The following is a 12,657-nucleotide window of genomic DNA, read 5'->3' on the forward strand; positions in this document are numbered from 1 at the left end:
TTGGATTCTGTCAGATGTTTATGTTTCCAGATAATCTACATAAATCTATAAACCTACACAACCCTGAAGATTCAGAAGGTGGGTCACAGTTAGGCCTCAAACATTATCACAGTTAAAATGCACCTGTACACATACACCTGTACACATACACCTGTACACATACACATACACCTGTACTATACACCTGTACACATACACCTGTACTATACACCTGTACTATACACCTGTACACATACACCTGTACACATACACCTGTACTATACACCTGTACACATACACCTGTACACATACACCTGTACTATACACCTGTACTATACACCTGTACACATACACCTGAACACATACACCTGTACTATACACCTGTACTATACACCTGTACTATACACCTGTACACATACACCTGAACACATACACCTGTACTATACACCTGTACTATACACCTGTACTATACACCTGTACACATACACCTGAACACATACACATACACCTGTACTATACACCTGTACTATACACCTGTACACATACACCTGTACTATACACCTGTACACATACACATACACCTGTACACATACACCTGAACACATACACCTGAACACATACACATACACCTGTACTATACACCTGTACACATACACATACACCTGTACACATACACCTGAACACATACACCTGAACACATACACATACACCTGTACTATACACCTGTACTATACACCTGTACACATACACCTGTACTATACACCTGTACACATACACCTGTACTATACACCTGTACACATACACCTGTACACATACACCTGTACTATACACCTGTACTATACACCTGTACACATACACCTGTACACATACACATACACCTGTACTATACACCTGTACACATACACCTGAACACATACACCTGAACACATACACATACACCTGTACTATACACCTGTACTATACACCTGTACACATACACCTGTACACATACACCTGTACTATACACCTGTACACATACACCTGAACACATACACCTGTACACATACACCTGTACTATACACCTGTACTATACACCTGTACACATACACCTGTACTATACACCTGTACACATACACCTGTACACATACACCTGAACACATACACCTGTACACATACACCTGTACACATACACCTGAACACATACACCTGTACACATACACCTGAACACATACACCTGTACACATACACCTGTACTATACACCTGTACACATACACCTGAACACATACACCTGTACACATACACCTGTACACATACACCTGTACTATACACCTGTACACATACACCTGTACACATACACCTGTACACATACACCTGTACTATACACCTGCACTATACACCTGTACTATACACCTGTACACATACACCTGTACACATACACCTGTACACATACACCTGAACACATACACCTGAACACATACACCTGTACACATACACCTGTACTATACACCTGTACTATACACCTGTACTATACACCTGTACACATACACCTGTACTATACACCTGTACTATACACCTGTACTATACACCTGTACTATACACCTGTACTATACACCTGTACACATACACCTGTACTATACACCTGTACTATACACCTGTCGGGGGGTGGGTTGTTGGGGGGGTTGGTTGTCGGGGGTTGTTCAGGTTGAGTTGTGGCGGTTCGTTCCAGGCCTCGCTCTCGTCTCTTTCTAAAACTTTCTGTTGTATTGATTTTGTTTGGGTCGGCGCTCTGTTTAAATGGGACTCTTTCGTCTTGCAGATTGGTCCTGTCCGTTTGGATCCTCGGTTCAGGTTTTGGTGAAAGTGAATGTCCCACAGTTAGAACAGCGGTCACAAAGTGCACTCTGAGCCTCACAGCCAGAAGGTTTCAGGTTTGAGTCCCAGGCCACCCTGACCAAGCATTTCCTGAGGTGCATAGAAAGATGAGTCAAATACAGGACATATTTCACTACTACTACTCCCACTACCACTACTACTATCACTACTATCAATACCTCTACAACTACTACCACTACTACTATCACTACTATCAATACTTCTACTACTACTACCACAACTACTATCATTACTACTATCACTATCACTACTATCAATACCTCTACAACTACTACCACTACTACTACCACTACTACTACCACTACTACTACCACTACTACTACCACTACCACTACTACCATCACTACTACGATTACTATCACTACTACCATAACCTAACATTGGATAATGAATTTATAAGAATACTGACAGAAAACTACCTCCGCTACCACATATATACCACTACCACATATGTACTACTACCATGTATGTGCTACCACGTATGTACTACTACCACGTATGTACTACTACCACGTATGTACTACTACCACGTATGTACCACTACCACGTATGTACCACTACCACAGATATACTACTACCACATATTTACCACTACCACGTATGTACTACTACCACATATGTACCACTACCACGTATGTACCACTACCACGTATGTACCACTACCACGTATGTACCACTACCACGTATGTACCACTACCACATATGTACCACTACCACATATGTACCACTACCACATATGTACTACTACCACACCTGTTGCAGTAGAGAGTAGTTTTGTTTTCTTTGTTTTGTGTTTTTAATTAAAACATTTTCACTTTGCGGTCTGGGCAGTGGCTTTATCAGCTCAAAGTTTCTTTTTTTCCTGAAACGCTGAGACTTTTACAGATCCTGAAACTTGGAGCTCTTTGGACGCACGGCTCACCTTTGGCTCTCTACATAATGTCCACTCATTATTATGTCCAGAGACTGGGCTCCAAAAGGTCACACTACGCTCTCATTTGTAACTTCAGGTGAGTTTTATTCTGCGCGGTTCACCTCCTGAGCACCGGGGGCAGCCTTTCAACCTGCCACACCCAGCGCTTTGTGTGAATGTTTAGAAACGCCACGTGTCACATGACATTTAACATTTTAACACGAATGTGAAAGTTTAAAGGGTCAAAGGAGAGTTTTTGTTCTGACCGTAGACAGAACATCATAGAACTCAAACATAAATAAAAGAATTAATTTAAAAAGACAAAACGACCGAGGTTCACACAGATCAACAGGACACGCCCATATTTGAAAAGTCAAAATAATGAAGTCTAAATATCACGTCCTTTGAAATTCATAAAGATTCAGCGAATATAAGTCTGTAAATGTCAAACACGGCATAGATTTAACCACGATGGAGGCGCACGCCACGAGAGGAGGAGCTCAACACACCAGCGCTCCTCACACTGCTCCTCACACTGCTCCTCACACTGCTCCTCACACTGCTCCTCACACTGTGCTCCTCACACTGTGCTCCTCACACTGCTCCTCACACACTGCTCCTCACACTGTGCTCCTCACACTGCTCCTCACACACTGCTCCTCACACTGTGCTCCTCACACTGCTCCTCACACTGTGCTCCTCACACTGTGCTCCTCACACTGCTCCTCACACACTGCTCCTCACACTGTGCTCCTCACACTGCTCCTCACACTGTGCTCCTCAAACTCTGCTCCTCACACTGTGCTCCTCACACTGTGCTCCTCACACACTGCTCCTCACACTGCTCCTCACACTGTGCTCCTCACACTGTGCTCCTCACACTGCTCCTCACACTGTGCTCCTCAAACTCTGCTCCTCACACTGTGCTCCTCACACTGTGCTCCTCACACACTGCTCCTCACACTGCTCCTCACACTGTGCTCCTCACACTGTGCTCCTCAAACTGCTCCTCACACTGTGCTCCTCACACTGCTCCTCACACTGCTCCTCACACTGCTCCTCACACTGTGCTCCTCACACTGCTCCTCACACCAGCGCTCCTCACACTGCTCCTCACACTGCTCCTCACACTGTGCTCCTCACACTGCTCCTCACACTGCTCCTCACACTGCTCCTCACACTGCTCCTCACACTGTGCTCCTCACACTGCTCCTCACACTGTGCTCCTCACACTGTGCTCCTCACACTGTGCTCCTCACACTGCTCCTCACACTGTGCTCCTCACACTGCTCCTCACACTGTGCTCCTCACACTGTGCTCCTCACACTGTGCTCCTCACACTGCTCCTCACACTGTGCTCCTCACACTGCTCCTCACACTGTGCTCCTCACACTGCTCCTCACACCAGCGCTCCTCACACTGTGCTCCTCACACTGCTCCTCACACTGCTCCTCACACTGTGCTCCTCACACTGCTCCTCACACTGCTCCTCACACTGCTCCTCACACTGTGCTCCTCACACTGTGCTCCTCAAACTCTGCTCCTCACACTGTGCTCCTCAAACTCTGCTCCTCAAACTCTGCTCCTCACACTGTGCTCCTCACACTGTGCTCCTCACACTCTGCTCCTCACTCCTGTGCTCCTCACACTCTGCTCCTCACACTCTGCTCCTCACACTCTGCTCCTCACACTGTGCTCCTCACACTCTGCTCCTCACACTGTGCTCCTCACACTCTGCTCCTCACACTCTGCTCCTCACTCCTGTGCTCCTCACACTCTGCTCCTCACACTCTGCTCCTCTCTTTTGCAGATTTTTCTCCAGTTTAAATATCTGTTGAATTTCAAGTCTTTTCAAACCTCATTTCTGTCGTGTTCCGGGTGACTCCTGGTTTAGCTCCAGCTCCCGTTTCAGCCCTGACCTTTGACCTTCACATGTAGAGCTTCAGGTCTGTTTGTCCTCACGCAGACACACGTTTTAGGTGAAGACTCAGTGGGACATGTCTGAGAATCACTGCACCTGAGGTCTGTGTCCAGGTGTATGTAAACACTGCCCTCTGCTGGTGGAGCGCAGGAACAGCACTGATCCTGCTGAAGTCCATGAGTCTGACAGGACAAAGGCCACACTGTCTTTGACTCCTTATTCGCTTTAAGGTGTTGGAGGACAACTTCTTGTCTTGGAGATTGTATTATGCTGTCAGGAATATTCCACAGTATGGCATTAAAGAATATTCCACAGTACGGCAAGATAATAATAACACATACATGACCTTTCACATAGACAGTGACTCGAGGAAAAACAGAAACTAAAACACCCCTCTGCTCACACCAGTCCATCTGTCACAACCAGGGAACAATTCAGCTCCATAAAAACATTCGATCACTGCTCAGGCCGTCAAAACGAAACAGGGAAACAGTAAAACACTTAATCCTGTTTGTAATTATTCTAAAAATGTGCCGCTCGAGTTGTCAGAAAATTAGAAGTAGTAATTAGCCATGACAAGTCCCTAATTTTGTGACAGTGTAAGTGAGTGTGTTCTAATTATCCCAGCGTGCCTTGGTGTTCCCGCCGGCCTCGGGTTTAAAGACTCGGAGCTGTCCAGGGAGCGCCAACGAGTTCCCATCTCGGACCAGAGCCGTCGTCCTCAGAGAACAGCTCCAGACTGAAGCCTCAAACAGCCTCAGACCGTAGCCTTAAACGCTTTTGGACGACGATGAAAGACGATGGAACCAGAAAATTGATCTTGTTTTATTTTTAGTCCAAAACAGAAGGTTCCCTGGAGTCAGAGAAGAGCCCAAGGGTCCATCAGACGCTCCCAGACAGATCACAGGCAGGAAGTCCAGCCAAAGACACATCTGTTATAACAAACTCAACATGTCCTCAGTGGGACGCCGACGACAACCAATGTTTGTCCCCTCGTGGAGTCTTCAAAATGAGACTTTAGAATAACTGCACGTTTTCTAGTTTTAATAAAGCATGACCACACTCAACACAAACTGAACAGTTTAAGAATGAATCAGGCTTCAGTAAAACAAGAACCTGGACTTTTAACTCCAACCTCTTTACTTCAAACTGTTCAGATGTTTCTCCATGTTTCAGTCGAATCTTCTGGTTGAGCCTCTGAGGTTTTATTTGGACTGATTCATGTTTGAGTTTAATCTTTAATCAACTATTTTCAAGACTCCATTTTGCAGATCTACCCCTGTTTTATTTTCTTAATCGGTGATACTTGTAGGATTCTGCAGCGGTGCATCATCATTTTGGTACAAATGTTAAAAAACGCTCTGCTCTAGTGTGACGTGCATCTGTCCATAGGGGGCGCTACAGCTACAACTCTTTATTGTGATGACGTTTACAGCGACGTCAGCTCCTATTGGACACCGCAGTTTTTTAACGTAGAACTCAGCGGATTTGTTTCTTTTCTGAAGTTGTTTTAGATGAATATTGTGATTTAAAATGTGTAAATTATGACAGAATGATCCACAGAGATGAGAACCATAGAGACACAAGCTCAACAGGACTGATTTAATAGAGTGTTTGGTCTGTATAAATGAAGTCTGCGCTCTGTGTGTTCAGCCTCATGGGGGCGCTGTTCTCATAGTGACTGGTGTCTAATCGTAGAAGTAGATTAGGTAAAAAGTCAAACTTCCAAAACTAAAAGTAAAAACACTGTTTAGTTGACATTTTCAAACATGATCAAACTGAATCAGCTCATGTCTGCGTCAGGCTGATGGTTCTATTCCTCTGATAGTTTCATAAATGCAGTGAGGGGCGTGGCTCCTCTGCTCCTCCAGGTGAGTGTGTGTCCTGCTGTAGAACTTCTCTGATGTTGGTAAAAGGGAAACGGGCTTCACATGTGTTTAAATCTGTCTCCAGCAGCTCGTCCCTGTTGGACTGAATCATCTGTTAAATGTGATGAGGCCTGTGGACCAGAGACACTGAAACACAACTGTTTAAAATGGAACTGGAGCTTCTGGGGTTTAGAATGTGAATGACAAGTCTCACTCTATACCACCTCCTCTCTCGTCTGTTTCTCTCCTCTCCCTCCTCTCTCCTCCTCTCCTCTCTGTCACTCTACCCCCATCCTCCTCCCCTCCCCTCTCTTCCTCTCTCCTCTTCTCTCTTGTTGAGATTTTACACAGACAATCATGAGATCTTGGATTAAAAGTTCTTCTCCTCTTCTCCGTCTCCTCCTCTTCTCTTCCTGCCTCCTCCACTCTCCTCCTCTTCTTCTCTCTCCATCTAACCCTCTCTCCTCTTCTCCTCCTCTTCTCTCCCTGCCTCCTCCTCTCGCCTCCTCTTCTCTTCTCTCCATCTCTCTCCTCTCCTCTCCCTCTTCTTTGCCTCCTCCTCTTCTCTTTGCCTCCTCCTCTCGCCTCCTCTTCTCTTCTCTCCATCTCCACCTCTCTCCTCTTCTTTGCCTCCTCCTCTCTCCTCCTCCTCCTCTCTCCCTCTTCTCTTTATCTCCTCCTGTTCACTCAAACGTCTTCACTTCTTTCTCTTACTCATTTTTAACTCACTTTTTTCAGATATTGCCTTGATGTGAGGTTCATACTGGAAGAAATACACTTGTTAGATTCAAAACTTAACATTTTAATTTACATTTAAGATTTACAGCGTGTTTTGGACAGATCCATTATATCGTCGAGACCAAAGTGTGGACTGTGTTTCACTTGAAGAGCACGTTCTTGTCCCCGATGTCGGCGTTATAACCGGGGGTGTACTTCTTTCCAGGCAGCTACAGGAAGAGCAGAGGCTTTGGTTAAGGTCAGACTCTGAGATAAACAGAAGAGTTTCATGTTAGAGGCTAAATTAAAGTGGGATCAGTAAAACAAACACTGCCCTTGTGTGACTTCTGTTTCTAATAGAGATTACATATGCCTTTGACTCCACCCGCGGCCCCTCCACCGGGACCAAGATTAAACAACAAAATGTCAAGTCCGAGGCTCGTGTGGTGCGCTCCCTCCCTCCTCCGCCTCTCTCTTCTTCTTCTTTTGCATGAAAAACTCTCCAGTCAATAAAGAGAAAAGGTCAAACTCTCCGACAGTGTTTCTGTGTGAGACTGATGCACTCGGCTCCTACGACGTCTGGCATTTGACTTTTTGCATCGGAGGAAAGGGAGTTAGTTCAGCGACGCCGACTCCGTGTTTTTAAAGGTTCAAAGCGGCAAATAGTACAGAAGTGAGAAGGATCTGAAGACCTCTGCCCCCATGAACCCCGACCATAGACTGTATATAAAAAGACACAGATAACACGCTAACATTCTCCATCCACTCTGGCTCCAATTCACTTTCTAAAAACTGTGTCTTCTCTCTGTACCTGCTGCTGTCAGACTCGTCATTTTGGGGTTTTATTTCACTATTGTGTCTGTAAATCAAGATCTGAACATTAATAACAAACAAATTAGGTCCTTCTTTCCCCGACGTCGCTCCTGTTAGCGTTAGCAACACTGTGGTGACTTCACACTCACTCAGTCACTTCTTTATACACACATTCATCTGTTATTATAGAGTTATACAGAGTCAATGGAGTCAAGCTGCGCCCATGATCATTTCCTCTTTGGAACACAGTGGCTAGCAGGTTAGCTATGTCCATTTACATATACAGTGGTCTCTCGCTATATCGCAGTTCACCTTTCGTGGTCTCGCTGTTTTGCAGATTTTTTTTTGTGCAGTTTTACGTGATTTTGTTTGTTGTTGTTTTTTTTTTACAGTGTATGAACATGCATTGCGTTGTGCGTCCTGATTGGCTGTTGGACTGTAGACCATTGTCCATCAGTCTCCTCCGTGCCGTGTCTCCTGTTCAGTACAGAATGTCTAATTTACATAAATGTTGGATCGACACTAGAGTGGAGCGGCGCAGTCAGACAAACTGTGAAATACACCTGAGTCACTATTAATGAATTAAACAAGAGAGAAATGTGAGAAAATATTAATGTCTGCGTGAGAAAAGTGTATAAAGGATTTCGGTCATTGCGGGTTATTTTTAGAGCGTAACTCCTGCCATAAACCAGGGACCCCTGTAGAGTCTGTGACATGGGGCCCTCTGGTGCCAGTTGTGGAATCGTTAAACTGTCGTCTGTGATCAAGCTGCTCTGAGGTCGTACCCAGTGTTAAAGCCCATCGTCTGCACAGCTTCAAACTGATTTAAACATCATACCGATCTGTAGGCGTAGTATTTCTCATCAAAGTCGTGGGCTCCGATGGTGATTTCTGGAAGAAACTTGGGTATATGGGTCAGTGCGGCCACTCTGTTTTTGTCTTCAACCCTGGTCAGAAGAAAGAAGAACAGACACTTAAAACGTTGGCACAGAGCATCAGTGTGTCACTATAATCACTGCAGTAAGATCTGAGCTGTAAAAGGTTGAAACAGTGACTTTTATGGCTATATATTGAACAGGAACGTTACATTATATTTGCAGCTCAGGTCTTTTAATGAGAAAGTTGATTTAAAATGTTTAACTGGGATCATTTCACATTATTGTGTCAGGGGCAATAGTTTCAGTCTTATCCTTTAAACATCGTGTTTCAAACTTTGTTATTGTGACAAATTTAGAGCTGCATTTGATTAAACATCTTCACTCTTAAAAACATGTCAAGTGAATTTGGCAGCGTCGCGTTTTTCCTTCTATTTGAGTCATTTTGAATCAAACTCACAGCATCCTCATGTGATGGTAGGTGACGTCGTCCTGCTCCAGCCACGGCCCCTTCTCAAAGGACAAGTACTCGATGTCCTCTGCCACCTTTTCAATGTCTTGGGCTTGAGTGATGTCATAAGCGAGAAGCTCAGAGGAGTCACTACAGAAGCAACAAGAAGTAATAATAAATAAATGTTATGAGAGTAAACAGCAACAGTTCAGAAAGACATAAGTCCTGTTATGTAAAGTCTAATAGTGTTCAAAACAAACCTGACTGAAGGCAGGTACGTCTTCTTGTAGCTGTCCTCAATGCTCTTCAGATACTCCAGAGGGACGTTATGAAGATAGGGCTGTAAAAAGAGAATGAGATTTCAGTTGTTTTTTATTTTCACTAAAACATGGCCGTTGTTTGTCAAGACGTTTTGGCTCTTCACCTTGCTGCTCTGTTTCAGTTTCTTCTGCACCTCTTCGGCTGGTTGGTCGATGTAGATCACCAGGTGAGGAGGCAGAAACTCACAAATACTGATGTGTTTGATCTCGTTATAGTGGTCCACACCTGAGGAACAGGAACATAGTTTGGTATAATAATAATACATACAACATAATTAAATATCTGTTCACACACTGACACTTACAGGCTTTTCTGATGTAGCCCTGTTTGGACATGGCCTCCAGGAAAACCACATCACTAAACGGGGAGCGCTCCAGGATCACTCCCTGACCTAAACAACCAACAAAAGGCATAAGTGTCACTACAGAACACCAAATGATTCAATTATTCTCTTTCCATTCACAATAGCTCATACACACAGACTGTATAAAGAAGTGGACTACGTTTGTGTGACGTCACCACAGCTTCAGCTCCAAATGAAGCTCATCGAGGCCAGAGCAGGTGTAGGGGCTAATTTGGAGTAGAGTTCTGACCATGAGTATCATACCAAAGAGCCAATCAGGAGCAAGGCTGTTGAAGGTAACGTCCCTTCCCACCCACACCTCTGGTTTAGGACAGAACAGGCACTAAGCAACGCTGTCAATCAAACCTGTTGCTAATGCTAACGGGAGCCTGATTAGTCTATTCTCAATGTTCATATCTTGATTTACTGACACAATAGTGAAATAAAAACCCCAGGATCATGTAGAGGGTTAATACGAACCAAAAGTTAGAGAGGGGACACATTTATATAAACAGTCTCTGCTCCTACACTACAGTTTTATGCTGCTGTTACGTTTAACACAAGTCAGGTTAGAATCTGAAACTACTGAAGTTGGGATAAATTGGGATAAATGGTAAATAGTCATATTTATATAGTGCAGAGGAAAAGGAAACACTCACATATTCATACAACAGTGTTCACACACACTGGGAGAGAAGTGGGTTAAGCGTCTTGCCCAACAACACAACAGCAGCATTCATCTGTGGGAGTTGGACTGGCAGCTGTGGGCCAGTGTATAGTTTGTGTGTACCTGTTGTGAGCATGTGTTCGATGGCGTCTGCGTACTGCAGCAGCCTCATGATGTACATCCAGTGCTGGAGCCTGTAGCTGTTTCCGTCGGCAGCTTTAGGGTCAGTGTAGAACTTCTCCAGGCTGCACATGCCGTTAAAGTCCACAGGAAGAGCCTGCTTCTCCCCGGTCATCTTGTCCATGTAAAACGTGTCAGCCTCAGGCATGTACAGCATCCCTGATGATCACGTAGTTAGTAATATTTATTTCAAACCTGCACATATAACTCACATAATACCATTAGCATACAGGCACAAACACACACACGCATGGTTTGAAAATGTCATGTGTAATTCAGTTTGTAGTTCATTCAGTCGTATTGGTCAGTTCTAGTAGTTACTAATATTTACCCAGTTTGTCGGCCAGTTTCTGTGCCAGGGCGCCTTTCCCAGATGCCAGGTTTCCTTCTACAGAGAAGATTTTACTGAGGCGGGTCAGTCTGGGTGTGGTCCTCTCACCTAGAGCATAAGCCCACCAGCCATAACGCAGGCTCCTGATTGGACTGGTGTGGACACGTGCCTAAGAGTCAAAACAAAACAGACATATCCAAAAGATAAATGTATAAATGCTTCATCTGATCATTTCTACAATTAAGAAGACCCTTGAACTCATTACTGCCCCTGGCTCAGATCATATTAACACATCAATATCAGTGTGAAATAACATCAGTGTGAAATAACATCAGTGTGAAATAACATCAGTGTGAAATAACATCAGTGTGAAATAACATCGGTGTGAAATAACATCTGTGTGAAATAACATTGACCTATAACAGAATGTTGTGTTTCATCTGAAACAGTCCCGTGTCCTCGCACAGAGTCGTGTTAAAAAAAACATAATAATATTTCACTTATATGTTACTAGATAAACATTATTATTTTGCTCCTTGTTGTTTATTTGAGTAAATAATCCAGATGAGTGCTGAGGTGGAGGTGTTAGCTGGAGGCTAACGGTTAGCGTGTCCTTGTGACGTGCTGCGCTTCATAAATGAATAAACGTCTTTATTTCGCGGCGTTTACCTTTTGCACGATGTTGACAGAGCTGAGAGCAGCTGTCCCAGAGGGAATAACCACACGGATCACCCTCAGGGCCATCTTTATCTGTCTTCCAAAAACGCTCCGACCTCAGCTGAACCGTCGCGTGGTTTGTGCGTCACGAGGGGTCCTTCAGGAAGAGACAAAATGGCGACTACAAAACACGTCACAGCGAGCGCCTTTTCTCTTTGTGTGTATTTTTGTTAACTGTTTATTTTATCTATATCTAAATCTTCTGGTCCTTTATTTAGTCAGTTTTCTGCTGTTTTCCGCCTAAATCAAAATGCAAATGTTTTAGTTTAATAGTGAAAACGTGACAACTCTCGTAGAATGTTCGGCCAATGGAGCAAATACAAAGTTCACTAGTGTTTATGATGCTTTTTATTTGAACAATTTCTAAGAGAACACGAAAACTACAGAAGAAATATGCAGTTTTGTTTTTTTTAATAAGACCGCGGCTGAGACTGTCCACGTGCAGTACTACGAACTGACCAGTAGGTGACGCTTTAGCCACGCTTTAATGTGGTCACGTGATCGAGATCTTTAAAAATGAATACAACTATAATAAAACAGAATAAAATGAATAGGCCCTTTAAAACACCCCATTATGTTTGTAAGTACTTTTTATAAATCCTGTTTTAAAGATGCATCATGTCATGTGTGTTTTGTGTCATGTGTGTTTTGTGTCATGTGTGTTTTGTGTCATGTGTGTTTTGTGTCA

General features: G+C 44.0%; 1 protein-coding gene and 1 long non-coding RNA gene across 4 annotated transcripts in view; both read right to left on the minus strand.

The window, feature by feature from the left end:
- The window catches only part of ndufa10 (NADH:ubiquinone oxidoreductase subunit A10), a 39,181-nt gene extending 27,114 nt beyond the window's left edge, over window positions 1–12,067 (minus strand). Inside the window, exons 1-10 of one of the 3 annotated variants that reach the window (XR_008649170.1) lie at window positions 11,922–12,059; window positions 11,253–11,421; window positions 10,865–11,080; window positions 10,036–10,122; window positions 9,835–9,956; window positions 9,671–9,750; window positions 9,420–9,560; window positions 8,781–9,031; window positions 8,234–8,579; window positions 7,338–8,038 (exon numbers count right to left, since the gene is read on the minus strand). Coding sequence is in view for 2 of the 3 variants with exons in the window: in XM_055230462.1 (XP_055086437.1) it covers window positions 7,433–7,501; window positions 8,923–9,031; window positions 9,420–9,560; window positions 9,671–9,750; window positions 9,835–9,956; window positions 10,036–10,122; window positions 10,865–11,080; window positions 11,253–11,421; window positions 11,922–11,996 (1,068 nt within the window). In the remaining variant the exon portion in view is untranslated. Of the gene's footprint in view, window positions 1–7,337; window positions 8,039–8,233; window positions 8,580–8,780; window positions 9,032–9,419; window positions 9,561–9,670; window positions 9,751–9,834; window positions 9,957–10,035; window positions 10,123–10,864; window positions 11,081–11,252; window positions 11,422–11,921 lie in introns of those variants that run through there. The other 2 variants (XM_055230462.1, XM_033987419.2) reach the window with 2 other exon arrangements.
- LOC129457284 (uncharacterized) overlaps window positions 1–12,657 on the minus strand; it is an 84,675-nt gene that overhangs the window by 43,383 nt on the left and 28,635 nt on the right. The gene's annotated exons all lie outside the window — the stretch shown is intronic.

The sequence above is a fragment of the Periophthalmus magnuspinnatus genome, chromosome 21, assembly GCF_009829125.3.
Source record: "Periophthalmus magnuspinnatus isolate fPerMag1 chromosome 21, fPerMag1.2.pri, whole genome shotgun sequence".
Classification (NCBI taxonomy): domain Eukaryota; kingdom Metazoa; phylum Chordata; class Actinopteri; order Gobiiformes; family Gobiidae; genus Periophthalmus; species Periophthalmus magnuspinnatus.